The sequence below is a fragment of the Chiloscyllium plagiosum genome, unplaced genomic scaffold (assembly GCF_037043375.1).
Source record: "Chiloscyllium plagiosum isolate Xiang-an unplaced genomic scaffold, Cpla_swu_hap1 HiC_scaffold_2, whole genome shotgun sequence".
Classification (NCBI taxonomy): Eukaryota; Metazoa; Chordata; class Chondrichthyes; order Orectolobiformes; family Hemiscylliidae; genus Chiloscyllium; species Chiloscyllium plagiosum.
Genome location: NW_028270140.1, coordinates 63319975 through 63342161, shown reverse-complemented (window position 1 = coordinate 63342161; position 22187 = coordinate 63319975). Strand labels below are relative to the sequence as shown.

General features: G+C 39.7%; 1 protein-coding gene across 1 annotated transcript in view; it reads left to right on the top strand.

Moving 5' to 3' along the window:
- The window catches only part of LOC122561689 (kelch domain-containing protein 3), a 218239-nt gene that overhangs the window by 122149 nt on the left and 73903 nt on the right, over positions 1–22187 (top strand). Inside the window, exon 15 of the mRNA XM_043713698.2 lies at positions 3656–3704. Within this exon, the coding sequence (XP_043569633.2) occupies positions 3656–3704 (49 nt within the window). The remainder of the gene's footprint in view (positions 1–3655; positions 3705–22187) is intronic.

Below are 22187 nucleotides of genomic sequence, written 5' to 3'. Positions count from 1 at the left end.
GAACATAGACAATAGATAATATTTAAAGGACTATTGCATGTCTTACAGCAACTTTACATTCCTACAATTATAGATACTCGAAAGAGGTCAGTGAACCATGGCTAACAAAGCAAGTTCAGGATTGCATAAGATTAAAAGGACAGGCCTGTAAAGTTTCCAGAAAAAAATAATTATTCTAAGGATTAGGAGGCTTATAGAATACAACAAGGAGGCCCAAGAAACTGATAACCCAAGATAAGGAAAGGGACAATACAATATAAATGTAATCTAGCAGAAAAAAAAAGACTGTAAGAGCTTCTGTAGCCTAAATTGGAAATGTTTGGTTAAAATAAATGTGAGTTCATTAAAGATAAGAATCAGGAGAATTTATAAGGGCAATAGAGAAATGGCAGAGGAGCTAAATGATTTCTTTGTGTCTGTTTTCACAACGGAAGATGCAGGAAATCTCCCAGACGTAGAATGATGAGTTGAAGTAAATTAGCATCAGTAAGAAGATTGTACTGGAGAAATTAATGGAGCTGACAGTTGATAAGTTTCCATGAATGGAAGTCTATATTCCAAAGTTGAAAGAGGTGACTTTAGAGATAATTGGCTCTCTTCCAAAGTTATAAATTCTAGAATTAATTATGCAGAATGGAAGGTAGCAAATGTCGCCCACTGTTTAAGAAGGAGCTGAGAGAGAAAACACGGCACTACAGAACCTGTCAGCCTTGGATCAGTAGGGAGAGTGATAGAATCTATTATAAAAGATCGGATAAGTAAATACTTGGTTGATAATGATTTGATTCAGCATCGTCAGCATGGATTTGCGAATGGGAAATGGTATTTGATGAACTTGGAAAGTTTTGAAGGTTTTACTAAGAAAACTGAAATCTTCTCAAAACTCACTGAAAGGAGAGCTGATGGATGTAGTATAGTTATATTTTCAGAAGGGTTTTGATAAATGCCATATAGGAGGCTGCTTAGAAAGATTAAAACACATGGGATAGGAGGTATCATGTTGGCATGGATTAATGTTTGGCCAGCATTCAGAAATCAGGGAGTAGGAAAAAATGGGCCATTCTAGCATTGGCTAGTTGTATTTAGTAGACTACCACAAGGACTTGGTCCCAACTGTTCTCAATACTTTTAAATAACTTGGATATGGTGACTACGTGTAATATTTTCGAATTTGCGAATGATTCAAAGTGTGTCAGGAGGAAGATATAAAGAGGCTCCAGGAGAATTTGGACAGTGAATAGGCAAGAATGTGACAGATGGGATATCGTGTGGAGAAATGTGAGGTTATCCCACTTTGGCAGGAGAAACAGATGTGCAGAGTATTTCTTAAATGGGAACTGCATGGAAAGTGTATATGTACAAAATGAACCAGATGTCCTTGTCAATGAATCACTGAAGGCTAACAGGTAAATCAGCAAAATATTAAGAAAACCAATGGAATGTTAGCCTTTATTACAAGAAGATTGAATATAGGAGTAGTGAAATCTTGTTTAAATTATGTAACAGCTTTATTAGGTCACACCTAGATTACTTTGTGCACTTTTGGTCTTATTGCAGGAAAGATATTAGAGAGAGTGCAATGGAAGCTCAATAAACTTGTTCCCAGAATGGTTGGATTATTCTCTTAAGAAAAATGGGGCAAACTGGGCCTGTACCTGCTAGAGTTTCAAAGAATGGGAGATGATCTCACTGAACCTTAGAAAATACCTAAAGATGTAGGCAAGATAGATTCAGGTAAGATGATTCCCCTGTTGGGCAATCTAAAAACCAAAGGCACAATTTTAAATAAAGAGGAATCTCACTTAGTTTCAAGATGTGGAGAAATTATTTTGCAGCACGTTTGTGAACTTTTGGAATTCTGTACCACACAGGGCTGTGGTGGCTCAGCCTTTGACTATGTTTATGGAGGAGATTGGATTTACAGGTTCATGAGAATGGGGAGTGTAAAAGGCAGTGAAGTGTTTGATCAGCTATGATCATATTGAATGCAGGGCAAGCTCAAAAGCTTAAATGGGCCCATCCTGTTCCTATGATTCAGCAAGATTCCCAGCTTTGTGCCCTCATCTCTGGTAATATTGACTTCTGAGGTGGGATCTTCATTGCTGGATGGTGGGTGCTGGCTGAACCATAACAGCTGACCCCAGAAAATGTTCAGAGGCAGCCAACTTCAGAGTTGGGCAATCTAAAATGCCTGTCTTGATGCCAAGGTACTTCATTCCAAATGCAATAATCCACACACAACTAAATGCGCTACCCAGACCATGTCAGACGGCCCCAGATACCCACCATAACTCACCAAGCCTGCATGCCAGTGTGTATGCCCTTTTCCATTCCATATAGTCCTTCATACTCTCATGCAAGGTATAGCACTTCCAGGTCCATTCACTCACTATACACTCTGCTGTGGGGTTGTTTAGCTCAGATGGCTGAATGGTCAGTTTGTGAGGCAGAATTATGCTAACAGCATGGGTTCACTTCCCACATTGACTGAGGTTACCATGAAGGACTCTCCTTCTCAATCTCTCCCTTCATTTGAGGTGTGGTGACCCCCAGGTTAAGCCACCACCAGTTATCTTTCTCCAATGAGCCCTATGAGTTTGGGAGGATTATGCAAACTTATGTACTGTATAGAAGCAATTAAACCTATAGTGCTAGTAGTATGTATAAAAAAGCTCTTAAACAAGGAATCATTTGTAGCCTTCTATGATGTTAAATGCACTTCACTTAAAAAAAAGTTCTTTTCACTGTATGGTAATAACAATATCAATTATTCTAACTGTTTAAAGTTTCAATACCTGAAACTGCAAGGTACTTGAAACTACTTAAGTTTGTGTATACAATCATTGCGAAATTGATACAGAAAGTCCTCATTTAACATTTCCTTGTAAACATGGTAAATTATTGCTTTCATGGTTGTAAGTCATTGCAGTCTGTTAACTTGTTAAGCGTGGTGAGATCCATTATTTACCAATTGGTGCCATCTTGGAATCTCCTCTCCTGCTGTGTGACTGTTGAACACGAGGCTGCTCCCTGTGCCTTCTGATGTGTCACATCTGCCTGTGCTTTTAGACTTGCAATTTCTATCCATCCCCGACTCTCAGAAAGAGCCTGCCGCACCTCTAAATATGGTCTGCACCAGGGAGTCTTTAGAGTACTCATCAAGCTCCAGGGGACCTGGTTGAGCAGTCACTTGATCCTGGCCATGTTGTAGCCACTGGTAACATCTTTGTGAGAGACAACTATGTCCCTTCTTGCTGGCTGCCACTACCTCCAGGATCCAGTCGAATCAGTTATTCATTTGTTTGCAACCTGAACAAGTCCACAGCCTTAAAGAGAATTCTGAAAATTGCAAAACCTGAGAATGGGGTCAGGAATCCTGGATTTGGGACTGGCCTGCCATTTTCAAGGGCTCTTGAATCACCCTGACTTGGCAAAAGTCTAGCTCAAAAGTCTTCAATTGAATTTGATAGCAAGCTACCTTTGAGTCTTGGAACACTGTGTAAACATTGTTGTAATTTGTGCATTATTTTGGCTTCTCTGCACAATGAATTACACCTTATAATACTCTCTTAATCATTCTTGCTTTTGACCACACTAGCATTTTTATTGTTTATAATATTAGTCTGTGTGAAAACTGATTTTCTTTTAATTTCAGTGATGAAAGAGATTCTGTCAGAATTTGGAATCAATGAAGTTGGTTACAGGTTAGTACTTTTAATTTCATTTAAATTGCTTGCCGATTTCTCAACTAAAGAATAAAAGCTCAATAAAAATACCTCGCCTCCTTTGCACTTTATTAATCCTATTTTCTCCTCGCTGGGCCATAGTACTCCAAGTCGAAACTTTAATATATCAGAAAGTTCTGGAAAACAGAAGTAATCCCTTAGGGCCTTATACTCTCAGCTCTGCTGTGTTGCTTAAAATAGCAATGAGCAGTAACTTGATGTCTTCCCTTAAGTGGGGAAAGAAAATTAAACAAAAAGGGTATTAATTTACTCTTTTGTATCACCTGGTCAAATAGTATAGCAGAATAGGGAAGATTAAAGAAAACTAGATTGGCATCATTGTACCAACTTCAATTTTACTGCAAAGCACCAGACATGACAGGCATTGTTTACCGTGTGTAAATTATGGTGAGAGGTGGGCCTTTTTGTCATTACTCTCAAGAACTTCAGAGACTACCTAGGCAGTTCCATGCACAACTTTGGTTTCTATTCTGTGAGAATGATACTAAAGCAATGAATAAAATGCATGAAAATTTCACAAAACTGTCATCAGAAATGAAAGATTTTTGTCATCATGAAAGATTGGATAGGTTAGGGCATTTTTAAATTTGAAAAGAGAAAACTTATAATTTCTTTAAATCACTTGGACAGATTAGATGATGATAATGAGCTGCTTTTTTATGGGAGGGGGACGGGAGGTGGTTTGCTCACTTAGGCAGAAGAAAGGTTAGCTGGAAATTGGTTTGCATTGAGAAAGTCTGTCACACAGCTATTATGCACTGCAGGGAGCAGCAAACTGCTTAATCACCCTTTGCCTTCTACCCCCCCACACTCAGGAAGATGACCTACCATGGACAGCTTGTGGGTCCATCACACTTAGCAGTGCCAGAGCTGAGTAGTGGGAGACCAGAGAAGTTAGGTCTTGAGGTCTCAGGCTGACAGTGATCCCAGAGCTGAGGGAGAGGTTGAGTTCAGTCAGCATGAAAGGAAGTTGGGGGTGGGGTTACATCAAAATGCCCCCACCTCCCCAAATTATGTGCCCCCTTCATGCCTTTTCTCATGTAGGCCTTTAAACTTAAACTACCAACATCAGCCACATTTTTGCATGAACATGATATTACTCAGGTCAGTACATTTGCTAAAATCCTGAGTGAACCTTGCTTATTATTATGTTACTGATTTCAGCACCTACCTACTTAGTATAATATATGGTGAGCAGAAAGATGTTGGCTAGTCATCTGACCCATTTTGTCATCTATGCCATCTTGCTACACACCAGGCGCATGTTAAATACAGCCGAAAGTCCAAATCTGGCAGTAATAAATACAATTAATATTAAATACATTAAAGAAATATCCTGTTATAGCAGAATGGTTATAATGTGATACTCACTACTGTTGGAAATGATCTTAAGGTCATAACAAACAAGAGCTGGAATAGGCCATTGGACATGTGAGCCTGCTCCATCCTTCAATTAGATTAGGACTGATCTGATTGTAGCCTTTATTCCACTTTCCTGTCTGACTATGTTTCCCACCCCACACACCCATTCTTTCTATCAAAGTTGACTACCTCATATTTTCTTCACATCACATTGCCTTACTAAACTATGGCTACTCATATAACCTATCTATTTATGTCCCTTTGCAAATTCTTTATGTCCTTCTCACAATTTTTTCCTATCTATTTATGCATCATAAGCAAATTTAGCTATCATACAGTTGGTTCCTTCAACCAAGTCATTAATACAGATTATAAATAAATAAAATCTTAGCATTGGTCCCTGTGGCATGCCATTAGTTACATGAGATACAGCTTCTCAGGTTGAAAATGATCCTGTTATCGTATTCTTTGTTTCCTGTTTGCTATGTAATCAACTATCCATGTTAATGTATCACCTCCCTACATTTTATCTTTTGTAGTAACCTTTAATGTGGCAACAATCTGATGTTTTTTTGGAAATCCAAATATACTATATTTTCTGGTTCCACTGTATCTAACCTGTTTGTTAAGTCATTAGAGAATTCTAGTACATTTGTCAAACATGATTTTTCTTTCACAAAGCTATATTGACTCTTGTTGCTTCCTTAATAATGGATTCTAACATTTTCTGGTGACAGATATCAGGCTAAACTGACCAATAGTTTCCATGTCCAATCTTCAATAGAGATATTACATTTGCAGTTTTCCAAGCTGCCATCATATTCCCAGAATTTAGGGAATTTGGAAAACTATAACCATTGCAATTTGTATTATCACAACAACTACTTCTTTTAAGATCCAAGGATGCAAGCCTCAGGTCCAGGGAATTTGTCACATCACATCAGTTTTCTCCGTACCTTTTTTTCCAGTGGTAGGCATTATTCTAAGTTCCTCCCTCACATTTGCCTTATCATTTTCTGCTATTCCTGAGATACCTTTTAAATGTATTTTACTGAGAAGACAGACATAAAATATTTGTCCAAATTTCTGCCATTTCCTGTTTGTATTATTGTTGTCCTAGTCTCAACCTCTAAGGGATTTATGTAGTTTTAAATTGCTTTTACTGTTTGCTTTATATTTCTTGCTAACTTCAGATCATATGTAATTTCTCTATTATTTATATCACAATTTCTATACTATTTATCATTACTTATATTTTTAGTCATTAGCAACCTATGCTGGTTTCGAAAGATTTCCCAATGTTTTTACATCATTAAGTTCTTTGGTTAGCCACAGACAGTGCAAATAGCTTGGATGTGTACGTGATAGAAACGTGTTCAGAAAAATATACTGAACAGCTGGGAAATGAGATAGATAGAAAGAATAGAGGAAGGTTGATGTGAAATATAAATATCAGCGCAGATTAGATTAAATTAATGGCCTGTTTCTGTGTTACATGTTCTATACGATTTAATTCTATGTAGTTAGTAGTTATCCTCAGGAGAGGGTCCACTGTGCTGTATCATTGGACAGATGTCTTAAAGGCATATTATTCTCTGTACATTCAGGAGGTAGTCAGCTAGTCAACTATGTATACAATTTAACCGTAATCTAAATAAATGGCCACCCAAGTGGACAGGATTATTAAGAAAGCATATGGTGTTTTGGCTTTCATTAACAGGGGGATTGAGTTTAAGAGTCGTGAGATCTTGTTGCACCTCTATAACACTTTGGTTAGACCGCACTTGGAATACTGCATCCAGTTGTGGTCGCCCTATTATAGGAAAGATGTGGATGCTTTGGAGAGGGTTCAGAGGAGGTTTACCAGGATGCTACCTGGACTGGAGGGCTTATCTTATGAAGAGAGGTTGACTGAGCTCGGACTTTTTTCATTGGAGAAAAGGAGGAGAAGAGGGGACCTAATTGAGGTATACAAGATAATGAGAGGCATAGAGAGAGTCGATAACCAGAGACTATTTCCCAGGGCAGAAATCGCTAACACGAGTAGTCATAGTTTTAAGCTGGTTGGAGGAAAGTATAGAGGGGATGTCAGAGGCGGGTTCTTTACACAGAGGGTTGTGAGAGCATAGAATGCGTTGCCAGCAGCAATTGTGGAAGCAAGGTCATTGGGGACATTTAAGAGACTGCTGGACATGCATATGGTCACAGAAATTTGAGAGTGCATACATGAAGATCAATGGTCGGCACAAAATCGTGGGCTGAAGGGCCTGTTCTGTGCTGTATTGTTCTATGTTCTATGTTCTAAACATTTAACCCAGATTGCATATGTAAATTTAAGACAATATATTAATATGCATTGATAATTGTTAATAAACTTCGAGATATCTGACTCAATATAAGCCAGTCTCTCTGTGGTATATTTATGTGGACCAATGTATAGAAAACCACAAAGCAAACACTATCTACAAAAAAAAGTGAAAAGTGTTTAAGTCGTCAAATCATGACACTGTATTACTAACAGACGGCATAGATAAGAAAAAAAATTAAGACAAAGTCCATCTTAGTTCAATTAATGGTTCCTGGGTTCAGGAAAAGACAGTACCATTGTACAAAGCTGATGAAGCTGCCGCTGAAGAACAAAACTGCCACGCTGAGCCGTTGGCATACTGGACTGAAAGCTGTTACTGAAGCAGCCCATCTGTGCTGGGCCACTGGAATCCCATGCCGCAAGATTCTGCACAAGCTGCCCAAAGTACCAATCTCATCGCTGAAGTTGGACATCCTTTTTGCTAGATTCTCGGGTTACTAGACTTTGCAGAATCCTGAAGCCTCACCAATTCAGGTAGATCCGTCGCAGAAACCATCCAAAGGAATCCCGGGCCATTGGATGCCTGGCCTAAACCACCCCTTTGCCGAGGCTGGTGCTAACCTGGACCAGTGCAATTTGAGCTGTGCCACTGAAGATACCAAAGCTGACCATCAGCAGATGCGTTTACAATGGCCATGAGGAACCACCATCATGGCCACAGCAGCCTCCCAAATCATTCCTCCTCCACCGAAGTCAGGGACAAATATAGGATAAGAGAGTAGGGGAATAGGTCTGGATGGGTTACTCTTTGGAGTGTCAGTGTGGACTTGTTGGACCCAAGGGCCTGTTTCCATACTGTGGTGATTCTATTCTATTCTATTCTTAAAGAAGATAAAATGTTCAAAATAACAAATGGGGAAACAAAAGAAGAATGTGGCTGGACAGGAAATCAGAAGCCAATGTGCTTCAAAAGCCCAAACACTTCCTAACCTTCGGCTGCAATCTTAGATGCCATTTAAAAATAGGCGGCTTGTTTTAAACTTGCAATCTTTAAAACAGCAATAAGAAAAGAAAAGAGAGAAGCCAACAGAAGCAGAAAGATAACAAAAACTTTACATTGCAGCACAGAGCACATGCTCTGTTTCTGTTGGCAACTTAAACATACAGGAGAAGCACAGGAATGATAGAAAGCAAAATCTGTACATGCACTGTCATTCAAGTGACAGTCTATCTAAATTCTAACTATTTAATGAGAGAATAAATCTTCACTGCATAGAATACAGATGTGGACAAAGAAAGACAGACTATCAAATTCAGTGTTGGTTTCTGGAGAAAACATGGAGTCATAGTGTCATGGAAACAGACCCTTCAGTCCAATTCATCCATGCTGACCAAATATCCTAAATTAATCTAGTCCTATTTGCCAGCACTTGGTCCATATCCCTCTAAACCCTTCCTATTCATATACTCATCCAGATGCCTTTTAAATGCTGTAATTGTACCACTTCCTCTGACAGCTCATTCCAAACACACACCACCCGTTATGTGAAAAAATGCCCCTTAGGTCCCATTTAAATCTTTCCCCTCTCATCCTAAACCTATGCCCTCTTGTTCTGGACTCTCCCAACCCAGGTAAAAGAACTTATCTGTTTACCCTATCCATGTACCAACTTTAGAATTTCGAGTCCCTCTTTGTGTATCTGATAGGTTTACTCATCTTCAGCTTGCTATTTCAGGAGACCTTTATCGCAACTTATCGCAGTTAGTTTGAAAGTAAAATCTAAGAAGTAACAATATTTTTATCCAAAAATACTCTATTTTGGGCGCTTTGCTAGCCTGGTGATAAGTAAGTTCAAACTGGAGAAGAATGGCCCTGGCCTCAGACAGGAAGGGAAACACTTGGGTTCCTTGGTCTAGCTTGAGATTTGGCCAAGGCTTTGCACAGTTTGTTGCTCCACTCCACAATTTGCTTTGGAAATCAGCAAATACTGCAGGAGTCATTGGGGAAGGATTTACAAGGTGTGATAGTGAGCATCACAAGGCGTTTTAACCCTAGCATGTGAAATATCCTTTTGTACCTTCAAGTTGAACCTGTCTCATCATCTGTTCTTAGCTATCAAGATTCCCACCTCCCTTTTACTCAGAACCTGACAACAATTTCCTGGCTTAAGGAGTGATGCTGTATCAGGTTCAAGGGCAGAAGAGAGTGGTTATTGCTTATGTCTGTCCTTCTGAAGCTAAATGACAGGAATATGGAAAATTACCCCAATGGCACTGTTGTACGTTGAACCACCCTCTATCATCAATTAGTTTGTGTGAATAATTCAAGCTTAGACTGTATAACAAGAGATGTGAAACATTGAGTCAAGAGGAAGAAAGGAGCTTACTTAAGGTTAAGGAAGCAGTGTCAGACAGGGCTCTAGAGGCTTACAAAGTAGCCAGGATGGAACTGAAGAATGGACTTAGAAGAACTAGAAGGGGGCATGAAAAAGGCTTGGCAGGTCGAATTAAGGAAAACCCCAATGTATTCGACACTTAGGTGAGGAAAAAGAGGATGGACAGAGAGGGTAGAGGATACCAATCAGGGATAGTGGAGGGAACATGTGCCTGGAGTCACAGGATGAAGGGGAGGTCCTTAATAAATACTTTGCTTCAATATTCACTAGTGAGAGGGAATGTGTCGTTTGTGAGGACAGCATGTGTATTCAAACAAGTTGATGTTAAGAAGGAGGATGTGCTGGAAATTTTGAAAAACATGAGGATAGACGGGATATATGCAAGGTTACTATAGGAAGTGAGGGAAGAGATTGCTGTGCTTTTGGCGATGATCTTTGCGTCCTCACTGTCCACTGGAGTAGTACCAGATGATTGGAGGGTGGTGAATGTTATTCTCTTGTTCAAGAAAGTGAATAGGGATAATTGGGAATTACAGACCCGTCAGTCTTATGTTGATAGTGGGCAAATTATTGGAGAGGATTCTGAGAGATAGGATTTATGATTATTTGCAAAAGCATAGTTCGATTAGAGATAGTCAGCATGGCTTTGTGAGGGGCAGGTAATGCCTCACCAGCCTTATTGAATTCTTTGAGGATGTGACAAAACATATTGGTGAAGGTATAGCAGTGGATGTGGTGTATATGGATTTCAGAAAAGCATTTGATAAGGTTCTCCACATTAGGCTCATTCAGAAAGTAAGGAGGTATGGATTACTGTGAAATTTGGCTGAATTGATTCAGAATTGGCTACAGTATTCGACCTGGACCAGTGATATTCTGCAGGGATCTGTTCTGGGACCTCTGCTCTTTGACACTTTTGTTTTAAATATATTTTATTGAAAATAGATGTTTTAATATTACAACAAATACAAAACAATTCCATTCAAAGCAATACAAAGAAAGAACACAAAAGTTTTAAAAACCTTAACCCCCTCATGTACAAATGTATAAATACATATAAAAAAATTTAAAAACCCAACCAACTACTTAACTAAATAAATAATAACTAACAACAAACTAATAAATAAGAATAATACAACTCAGCAAAGCAAAACACTGACTCTCAAATATCAAGAACATTAATTTTCACATATTCATACGTTCGCAGTTCCTCCTCTTTGGATATTGGACTCATAAAGCAAATTGTTGTGTCTATATAAAAGCCCTTATTAGTATGGCCGACAAATTTGTCTCCAGGTAGTCCAAAAAGGGCTGCCATGTCTTATAGATATTCTCAGTTTTGTGGTCTATCATTCTTGTAAGAAAGTCCAAGGGGATCTGCTCCATAACAATTTTACACCAACTCGACAGGCCCAGGGAATTTTCAGACGCTCAACCTAACAAGATATTCTTTCTTGCGTAGAAAGTGAGCATGTTGAAAAGATTTTTCTTATGCGCATCTACAGGGAATACACTGGGCAGGCCAAGAAGAAGAGAGATCGGATCCTTCTCCACCCTTACACCCAAAATCCTCTCCATTGCACCTGCTACAGTGCTCCAGAGGACAGAGACAATGGGTAAGAGTGCCCGTACTACTGTTATACTTGGGGCATGTTGAAGATACCCCTGGTTTAAATTTTGACAAATTATCCAGAGCCAAGTGGACCCTGTGGAGAATCTTCAGGTGTAAAGCATGAGTCCTATTGCAAATTGATATCTTTCTTGCATTTTCCCAAATATCTTCCCATGCCTTTGAGGAGACCTCAATGCCTAGCTCTCTCTCTACACCCTGCAAAACTGATCGAACTCACCTGAGGTGTTGCCTCCGCTAGTTGATGATATAGAGTGCTGACAGAAATTGTACTCTTAGCACTGAGCATCTATGTCGAATTTATTGGGATCAGTCAAAAGCGTAGATTTTTTTGAATAGAATCCCTAACTTGAAAAAAGCAGAAGAGGTGGCTGCTAGATAGCTCATATTCCCATGCTAACTGGTTAAAAGACATCATTGTGTCTCCCTCAAATAAATCACCGATGCAAGACACACCCTAGCTGCCCAATGTTTGAATCCTGAATCCATCATCCCCAGTTGAAAACCTGGCATAATCACTATAGATGTAAGAAAAGATGTTTTGCCAATATTGCCTTCCCTTTGCCAAATTGCCCTGCATACTTTAACAGTATTGATAACCATTGGGTTGTCGCAATATTCCTTAACTGTCCTCATTTTGTCCAAAAACAGCAAACTAATAAGGGGGCACTTTGCCTGAGAGGTTTCAATATCTAACCATATTGAAAGAGGGTCCCCACAAGCCCTATCACTCACGTAAGATTAAAACAAGCTTAGCTGATAGTTTTTAGTGTCCGGGAGATTCACTCCCCTCGGTTTGTGAGGCAGTTGCAGTTTAGCTAATTTATTAAGGGGTCACGTACGATGCCAAATTAAAGAGCAGAACCAGCCACTTGGTCTCCTGAACATTAGCTTATCGAAAGTCCGGGGCAGCATTCGTATAGGGTACAACAAACAGGAGAGAATATTCACCTTAATAAGAGCTATCCAACCTAACCATGAGACCAGAAGTGCCTCCCATCTTTGAAGGTCTTGTTTGATTTTGTCAAATAATTGAACAAAATTAGCTTTAAACAACCAATCAAAAACTGGAGTGATGAATATGCCCAAATACATAAACCCGCACCTCCCCGTGACCACTTAAATAGGAATCGAGATTCGCCCTCAAGACCTAGCACCTTCAAAAAATCACCCATAGGCATAGCTTCTGAATTTGCAAAATTAATCTTGTACCCCAAAAAGCTGCCAAACGAGCTAATGCATTGTAACGGATGAGGCACCAAAACTGCAGGATTTAATTTTAAAAATGAGGACATCGTCCAAGTACAATGAAATCTTAAGTAATTTTGACCCTACTTCTGCAGCCGATATATTGGGATCCCTACAAATGGCCTCCACCAATGTTCAATCACCAATGTAAAAAGCAATGGTGAAAGGGGACAGCCCTGTCGGCTGCCCCTAAAAATTTTTAAATTGCTTGGTCGTACCCCATTGGTGATGACCACAGCGAGAGGATCATTGTAGAGAACCTTTACCCATCTTATAAAGGCTTCGCCCAAGCCAAACTGGTCTAGAGTATCAAAAAGACATGGCCACTCAACTCAGTCAAATGCCTTCTCTGCATCTAGAGAGGTCACCAATCCCTGTATTGACTGTTGTTGACACCCTTGAATTATATTAAGCAGCCACCCAACATTATTGGAGGATCTGCGACCCATTATGAAGCCTGTCTGTCCACTTTAACAATAGAAGGTAACACAGTTTCCAGCCTTAACGCAAGAGTCTTACAGAGGATTTTAAAGTCAACATTAGAGAGTGAAATGGGCCTGTAAGAAACACAGTCTTCCAGGACCTTTCTTTTTTTAAGAATAAGTGAAATATTAGCCTCTCTTGAACATGTTGAGCATCAGGCCTGACAATCTGTTTATAAGTTCCGTAAAGAACTCGCTACTAAGTCCATCAGGTTCGGGCAGCTCTCCACTCTGAAGCTGCTGCACCTCTTGCTCTGATAAGGGGGCATTGAGAAAAGACTGGTGTTCCCGGGCCACAGCCGGAAGCTCCAGATTCTTGAAAAAGGATTCCACCTTGGCCTGCCCCTCCTCACAGCCCTCAGATTGATACAATTCAGAGTAAAATCTCCGAAATGCCACATTAATCTTTTTAGAATTGCTTACAGGTTCCCAGCACCTTCCCTAATCGATGTAATGGCTTGAGGGGCACTCTTTTTCCTGGTGAGATATGCTAGGTACTTGCTCGGTTTGTCACCATGCTCATATAGCCTTTGTTTTGCGAAAGTAAGCTCCTTCTTTCCTGTCTGTATGAGCACAGAATTCAATGCAGATCACAGTGCCGTAATCCTCTGTAGTTTGGCCAACAAAGACCTGTCAAAGTAAGCCTTCTTGGCTGCCTTCAACCGTGCTTTGAGGAGACGTTACTGCTCGCCCTTCTGCCGCTTCCTATTGGCACAGTAGGAAATAACTAACCCCCAGCATAGGCTTTGGTGGTTTCTCAAAGGACAGACAGGCTACTAACCTAGCCTGAATTAATGTCTAGGAATGCCCTAAATTCTTTGGAGAAGTACTCCACAAACATATTATCCTTAAGGATAAAGGGATCCATTCGCCTGTGCCTCGGCTCCACTATCTCGTCCTTAATCTTAACCAACAGGTACGCTGGAGGGTGATCGGAGTTGGTAATATTACCAATCGTACAAGATGCCACTAAGTCCAGGGTTGCCACAGGGGTCAGAAAAAAATCAATCTTGGTGTGATGTCTGTGTGAATTAGAAAAAAACATAAAATCCCTACCTATAGGGTGGAGATGCCTCCAGACATCTACCAACCCTACCTCCACACACAGATCCACTAATTGTTTAGTTTGTACAGAGGGTACAGGGAGGCCTTTGTGCAACCTGTCTACCGTGGGATCCATAAGACAATTAAAATCTCTCCCTACAATGATATGCCAGGACTCAAAACTGATCAATTTAGAGAACATATCTACCAAATATTTGAGGGGATGTGCCGGAGGGCAGTAAACATTTAAAACACCATACTCTTCCCTGTTTATTAGGGCTTTGAGGATTACAAACCTCCTGCATGTGTCTTTAACACATCGAGTAACTTAAATGGGAAATTCCTCCTAACCAATATAGCCACTCCCCTACTTCTGGTATTAAAAGATGAAAAGTAAACCCGATCAAATGCTCCCTATCATCCAAGTGTGTCTCCTGTAACAAAGTAATATCCACCTTCTCCTTTCTAAGAGTCAGAAGTACCTTTTTCTTCTTAATTGGTGAGTGACTCCCCTTGATTTTCCAGGTATATTATTTAATCAAGTCATTAGCCATAACCTTCTGCAGTAACATTTAGTTTACAGAGACGGGAACCTCGAATTACAAATCACCGAGCCTTACTGTTGCAAGATCCATCATACATAAAAACTACATAAACTGAACCCACTAAAGTTAACAAACCCACAAAGCTTTCAAAGACTCTATACAATAAAAACCAAAAAAACAAACCAACATATAAAGCACCAATCACTCTAAATTGGGAAATTCACCCACTGCCCAAAGAGGACATCTACACATCCCAAAACCCAACTTGCCATCCCACTGCCAATGCAGCAGCCAGGGCATTTAAATACCTGAACCAGGCATAAACTGCATGTAAGTCGGCATCTAGCCACCCCAACCATTTTCTCTCCTCCTGGCTAGAGCCAAACCATAAACCCAAGCAGCAAAGAAATACACATTGGAATAACAATGTGAACTAAGAAATTTTGAAAAAGATTAAGTACCCCACCCATCCTTTGGTATAACTTAACTTAGAAATTGAAAGTAAACATCCCAGCCACCCCTAAGCATAGTTTAGACCAAACTATTACCAATGAAAAATAGGAAAAGAAAGCCCCGACCAGACTTTCTCTTTTTTTTTGAAGAGAAGTAGAGACATACACAAACAATACTAATATTTGTACATACTAAATTGTTCAGATTAAGTTAATTTGTCCACAAAGTCCCTTGCCTTCTCCAGTTTGTCAAAGAGTTGGATAGATCCATCTAAGGTGATACAAAGCACTGCCGGATACCTCAGAGAGTACCTCCCAGGTTGCCTCAGTCTTATCTTGATGCCATCATAGGATTTTCTTTTCCGGATCACTGCCACTGAGAAGTCCTGGAAGAACATGATCTTAGAGCCTTCATAAACTAGAGCCTTTGGATCCTTCCCCTGGATTCTGCAAGCTTCCACAATTCTCTGCTTATCTCTATAGGATGAGGACATTGGTCCAGACCTGACCTCCACACCTTGACCAGGTGAACCCTCTCAATCTTCAAGCTTCCCATTTCAGCCTCCAACTTAAGGAATTTCAGCAATCAGTCCTCAAAAAATTCCACTGGTCACTGACCTTCCTTACCCTCCAGCAGACTGACAATTCAAATATTTTTTCTCCTGCCCCTGTTCTCGAGCTCATCAACCTGGTCAAGCAAATTATGGACCTGCATCTCCAGGGCCTGGATCCTCTCCTTGGAGGAATCAGCATTAGCTTCCACCACTGCGACTCTGCGTTCTACCACATCCGTTCTTTTCTCCAGGTCTCCTTGCTGCTGTTTATGCTTCTGCAGATAGAGATTGTGGCCAGCTTCTCCTCTATCTGCTTCCCCAACATCTCGTGAGATTTTGCGAGCTCCATTATCAGGACCTGGTAGGATATTGAGCCCGAGGATTCTGCAGGCTGGGCAGAACATACCTGCTCCCTTCTTCAGCATCCCTGGACAGTGAAACCAAGGTAAGTTGTTCTTTAACAGTTTCCTGGGACTCCACAACCTTTCCAGAGTCCCAGGATATTGCAGTAATCCAGGTAGGGTGGATTAGGACTTCGCTCACTTGTGATGTGGTGCGGAGCTCTGCAACATGATCTTTCTATATCGTCACCATCGTGGATCCCTCTTTGTCACTTTTATAAGTGACTTGGATGTGTAAGTGAAAGGGTGGGTTAGTAAGTTTGCTGATGACACGAAAGGTTGGTGGAGTGATGGATAGTATGGAGGGCTGTTGTAGGTTTCACCTGGACATTGACATGATGCAGAGCTGGGCTGATAAGTGGCAGATGGAGTTCAGCCTGGAAAAGTGTGAAGTGATTCATTTTGGAAGGTAGAATTTGAATGCGGATTACTGGATTAAAGGCAGGATTCTTGGCATTGTGGAGGAACAGAGGGGTCTTGGAGTCCACGTCCATAGATCCCTCAAAGTTGCCATCCAAGTTGATAGGGTTGTTAAGAAGGTGTATGGTGTATTGGTTTTCATTATCAGGGTGATTGAGTTTAGAGTTGCAAGGTTACTCTGCAGCTCTATAGACCTCTGGTTAGACCACACTTGGAATATTATGCTCAGTTCTGGTTGTCTCATTATAGGAAGAATGTGGAAGCTTTTAAGAGGGTGCAGAGGAGGTTTACCAGGATGGACTGGACTGGAGGGCATGTCTTATGAAGAAAGATTGAGGGAACTAGGATTTTTCTCATTGGAGTGAAGAAGGATGAGAGGTGGCTTGATCGAGGTGTGCAAGATAATGAGAGGCATAGATAGAGTGGATAAGCATAGACCTTTTCCCAGGGTGGAAAAAGCTATCATGAGGGAATATAATTTTAAGGTGATTGGAGGAAAGATTAGGGGAGATGTTAGAGGTAGGTTCTTCGTACAGAGAGTGCTGGGTATGTGGAATGCACGCTAGCAATGGTAGTAGTGTCAGATACATGAAGGACATTTAAGTGACTCTTGACAGACACATGGATGATAGTAAAATGAAGGGTATGTAGGTTAGTCTGAACTTAGAGGAGGATAAAAGGTTGGCACAACATGGAGGGACGAAGGGCCTGTACTGTACTGTTCTATGTTCTATGTTCTATGAACACCATTCTTCCTGAGAATAAACAAAAGCAGCCTGAGTGTCTTCTGGAGCTGTTTTATCCTTATAAGGGCACTCCACAATCATCCACTGGCTATTTTCCATATGATCTTTTCTTTGGACAAACTCCAGTACATCCGATTTTATCCAAGTACTTTCAGATTTCCAGCCTCTATGAGTCCTTTGCTATATTTTACCCCAGTATTCACTGTCAAACATCTCTTTGGGCTCACCACATCCTTTACTGGAAATGGCCAAGTCAATAATTACATTGTTGAATATTATAAGAGGCTCATATGAGGGAAAGGAATCCCACGGTTACAAGGATCAGACTGATGACAATCTCCTCAACCAGAAGTAAATCATAAGCATAATTCCAAGTAAATACTGTGTTTCTGTGTTTCACCTTATTTCCCTTATGCGTGAAATGACCAGATGCCAGTGGAAGAAAGAACCTGCTTCATGATCTTTGGGCCACTCACGTGTTCAAATCTCATGTTACATTAAGAATGAAAGAAAACTAAAGTTTTGAAAGCAGCAAATGCTCTAGTTGTTCAAAGAGAAATGCCTAGATGGGGAATATTGTTGAGTAAGTTGCTTCCCCTAGCATTTGCTTTTTATTTATATCTATAGGTTGCATTTTGAAGCTATATGACAATAATAACGATATTTTTACAAACTAATTCACTGTCTATTAAGCAAGGAGACCAAATCCAGGCCCATGGCTGAGCACGAAGTGCGAGCTATTCCAAAAACGATCTACCTTTATTGACTTGAGACTATAAATTGAACTTGATTGGTTTTTTGGCTTTATAGTCTGTGTTTTGGTTTATTTTCTGCATTTTAAGATAGTGCTAGGGAATGGCAACACACTTGCAATACTTTTTGCTGTATTTATAATAAATATACATGACAATAAAAAATCAAACTTTTGGCATCCTTTGAAAGATACAGTAATAAATGCTTGTTCATTTTTGACCTTTTTAAAAATCATCACACATAACAAGCTTGCTCTTTTATGGAATTGATTTGTATTATTACTAGTTTAATTTAAGATTTAGATTTAATACCCTACAGTGTGGAAACAGGCCCTTCAGCCCAACAAATCCACACTGACCCTCTGAAGAGTAACCCACCCAGACCCATTTCTCTCTGACTAACGCACCTAACACTATAGGCAATTTAGCATGGCCAATTCATCTGGCCTGCACCCGGAGGAAACCCACGCAGTCACAGGGAGAATGTGTAAACTCTACACAGACAGTCACCTGAGGCAGTCATTGGACCGGGGTCCCTGGTGCTGTGAGGCAGCAGTGTTAACCACTGAGCCACCGTGCTGCCCACAATAGTTGTATTATGTTATTACATGTTAGTATAATAGATGAATCAATGTCAAGCAGAAATTGATGTATACAGTGTGACGTGACTTATTTTAGTAGGAAGAAAGCAGAAAGATGATATCAAATGAAGGTTGCAGTTTTAGAAAGCAGATGAGACCTGGTTTTTTCACGTACGAATGAACGAAAATATCAGGAGAAGTTGAAAGGGATTAAGGATGCAAGCTTTAATATTAAAAGTACAGCACATAAGAGCAAGGAAGTTACTTTAAACTTTGAATAAAACACTGACTCAGTGCAACTAGTTCTTGGCACTCCTTTAGAAAGGATGTGAAGACATGTGAGATTTTTGAGAATTATTCCTGAGATTGGGAAGTTAATTGACAAATTAGGAGTTGTGAACAAATGTTCTCTGTTTATATGGATGAGTGTGGCTCCAATAACACCTGGAGGATCTTGAAGTATGTTTGATTGATACCTGACTTAACACCTTAACCATTCACTCCTCCACCAGCAATACATGGTGGCAGCAGTGTGTACTGTGTACAAACTTCAATGCAGCATTTCACCAAGGCTCCTTCACCAGCACCTTCCAAACTAGCAATCTCTACTCCCTAGAAGGACAAGTTCAGCAGATGTTCAACAACATCTGCAAAGTCCTCTTCAAACCACACACCCTCCTGACACAGAAGCTATATCACCATTCCTTCACTATGACAGGATCAAAATCTTGGAAATCCATTCCTAACAGAACCATAACAGATCAGATTTAAAGGATACAAGAAAATGGCTCATCAACACCTTTTCAAGGACAATTAAAGATGGGTAACAAATATTGATACCCCTTCCCAATCAAAGTATAAAATAAAGCTTACATCAAAACATTGTAGAAGTTCACTTCTGAAGAAGAGTCACATTGAACCGTCAATTCTACTTCTCTCTCCTGGACCCATGGAGTATTTCCAGTACCGTTTAGTATCATGATTAATTTCATCCCCAGTATTTTGCTTTTATCTTATTAGAGAATTTGTGATTGTTCTCATCAGACAAAATAAGGCTCAGAGGAGATTCAATTGAGTTGGTTAAAATGACAAAGATGTGGATAGACTAGATAAGAGAAAGTGTTCCCATTTATGGATGGATCAAGAACGAAAATACAGACTTAAGGCAATTAACAAAAGAAGCAATGGAGACCTGAGGAAAAACATTTTCACATAGGAAGTGGTTAGGATCTGGAATGCACTCCCTAAATGCATGGTGAAGCCAGAGGCTCTTGAGGCTTTTAAGTGGGATTTATCTGTAAAGGCAAGATGTTGCAGGAATATGGGAAAAAAACAACTAAGTGGCTTTATGTGAATTGCTCCTTCAAAGAACTAGCATAATTTGGACTGCATGATCTCTTTTCTGTGCTGAAATCATTCTATGATTTTAGCTACAAAAGGCAGTTCAGAATTTACAAAATTAATTGGACAAACTGCCAATTGTTAGAACAATGGCAAATAAAACATGACACTGAAATGCATGTGAAGCATTGTATATTAGAAGAAAGAATTTTCTAAAATGACCTCTATGGAGAATCTGGATTTGGGGAGTTTTCATATTTAAGTATAAGCCTATGTCTGCCAAGAGCAGCATGTCTTGTTTGGATGTGATATTATAGATTAAAAATTGGTGACAGCTCAACTAAGGATAATTTTGAGAGGCTGGATATAATATATATTGGAAAACTAGAACTAAAACTAGAAAATTAGACTTTAAAGTTGTTTTCCAGCAAGTGAAAATTGCTCCCACCTGGAAAATGGGAAGTAGGAACAAAGAATCAAGACAATAGAGAGGAAAGTTTGAACCTCAAAATGAAAAAGATGATTATGATGAAGTGGAATATTGTCTTTGGTTAGAAAAATGAACGTAAAGTTTTTTAAAAATTGTTTAGTTATTAATTTTAGGAATGTAACACTGTAATATAATGGTGCTACTAACCCAAATTTTCCCGGAACAACAATCATTATCAGATTGTACAAGAACCTGTACAACCAAGTTCTGCATTTCTGGCCAGGACTTCATGCTCTTGAAATTGGAATCCTTCTTTGTAGTGCAGGATGGTCAAGGGAAGCTAAATCATGCCCTCTATTGTAACAGCACTAACTGCTATATTCTCATAATTCACCACTCACTAACACACTGAAAGGCTTGTGGGACATTTATACAGATTTTAAGGGTGTTAACAAATGAATATGAGTGATGTAACTGGATAGAGTGACAGGGTAGCACCTAGACAGGGTGGTAACTCAGAGTCTCAGACAGTTGCACAGGCTCCCACAGAGCTGGGGAATTACCCATCAGAAGTTTAAACTTGCCAGGCAATATCCATTAGAACTTGTGAGGAATTTGTATGAATTTCTTTGAGGTATGTCCAGTCTCCAACTATTCAGAGACCAGAAGGGTCAATACTTCAATACTTCAATAATCACTGTAATATCGATGTTTATTTCAATTTCAATTGACTGAACTGATTAATGAGCTAATTATGCAACAGCCAGGGTTAGACAGGGAATTGGGTTTCCTGAAATCAGAAGCAGTCTACAAATTTAAAGCACTAAGATTCTAAAGGAAAAACATCACTGAGATTGTTATGCAAGTAATTGGTATGTTTACCAGAATTACAAGCTCTCACTAGTTACTGCTAAATTGTGCACAATTTGTAATTTCCCTTGGGTGGAAAAGCAGGTTTCTTGATGATTTTCTCTAGTGGGAAGGGAGGGGATGAACATGTAGTGATTTTTCACTTCTCTGTCTTTTGCACTTTGTGTGGCTTATTATCTGTCTTAAATGTCAACAGTTCTTGCCTCCTTCTTTGTCACCTGCCAGAGAATTTTGTCACCCTCAACCAGATTAGAAACAGGACCTTGATATTCAGCAATGGTATTTGTGACATTTTAGAAGTTAATTTATACCAACAAACTTTGAAGTTTATGAAGTCGACTAGCAGAAGAATCTTTCTCTTTACTTCGATCATCAGTCATTACTTAACATTCAGACCTGTAAGGCCAGAGGAAAGAGGTGGAAATGCCTGAAATTGATTGGATGCTAACATTTCTTGCAATGGTTTATCACTTGCCTATTGTTCATATTGCTCAGATAACTTGAAAATCGAGAGCATCAGAGTAGAAAGGAAACTGCTAATCTACTTGCAAGTTTGACAAACCAGTCTGCAAAAGCAAACATTGTTTTAACAATCTAAACCTTTCTCGTTATATTGTGATTTGATGTGCAGAAACCACAGATCGTTATGAATGTTATGATGCAGAGAGGAAAGGTCACTGGTTTTCCTCTTTTCCTATTCCTCATTTAACAGCAACAAATATTTTTAAAACTTTAGCAGAGGATACTGGTTTGCCAATTTAAAACTGTATTCAACCTTGTAACAAATAAACCAAACAAGCATTCCTCAGTTAGAGAGGTAAGTTTATTACTACAAGCCACTCAGGTAAATGTATTTTTTAAAAAAACCTACAAGTACAC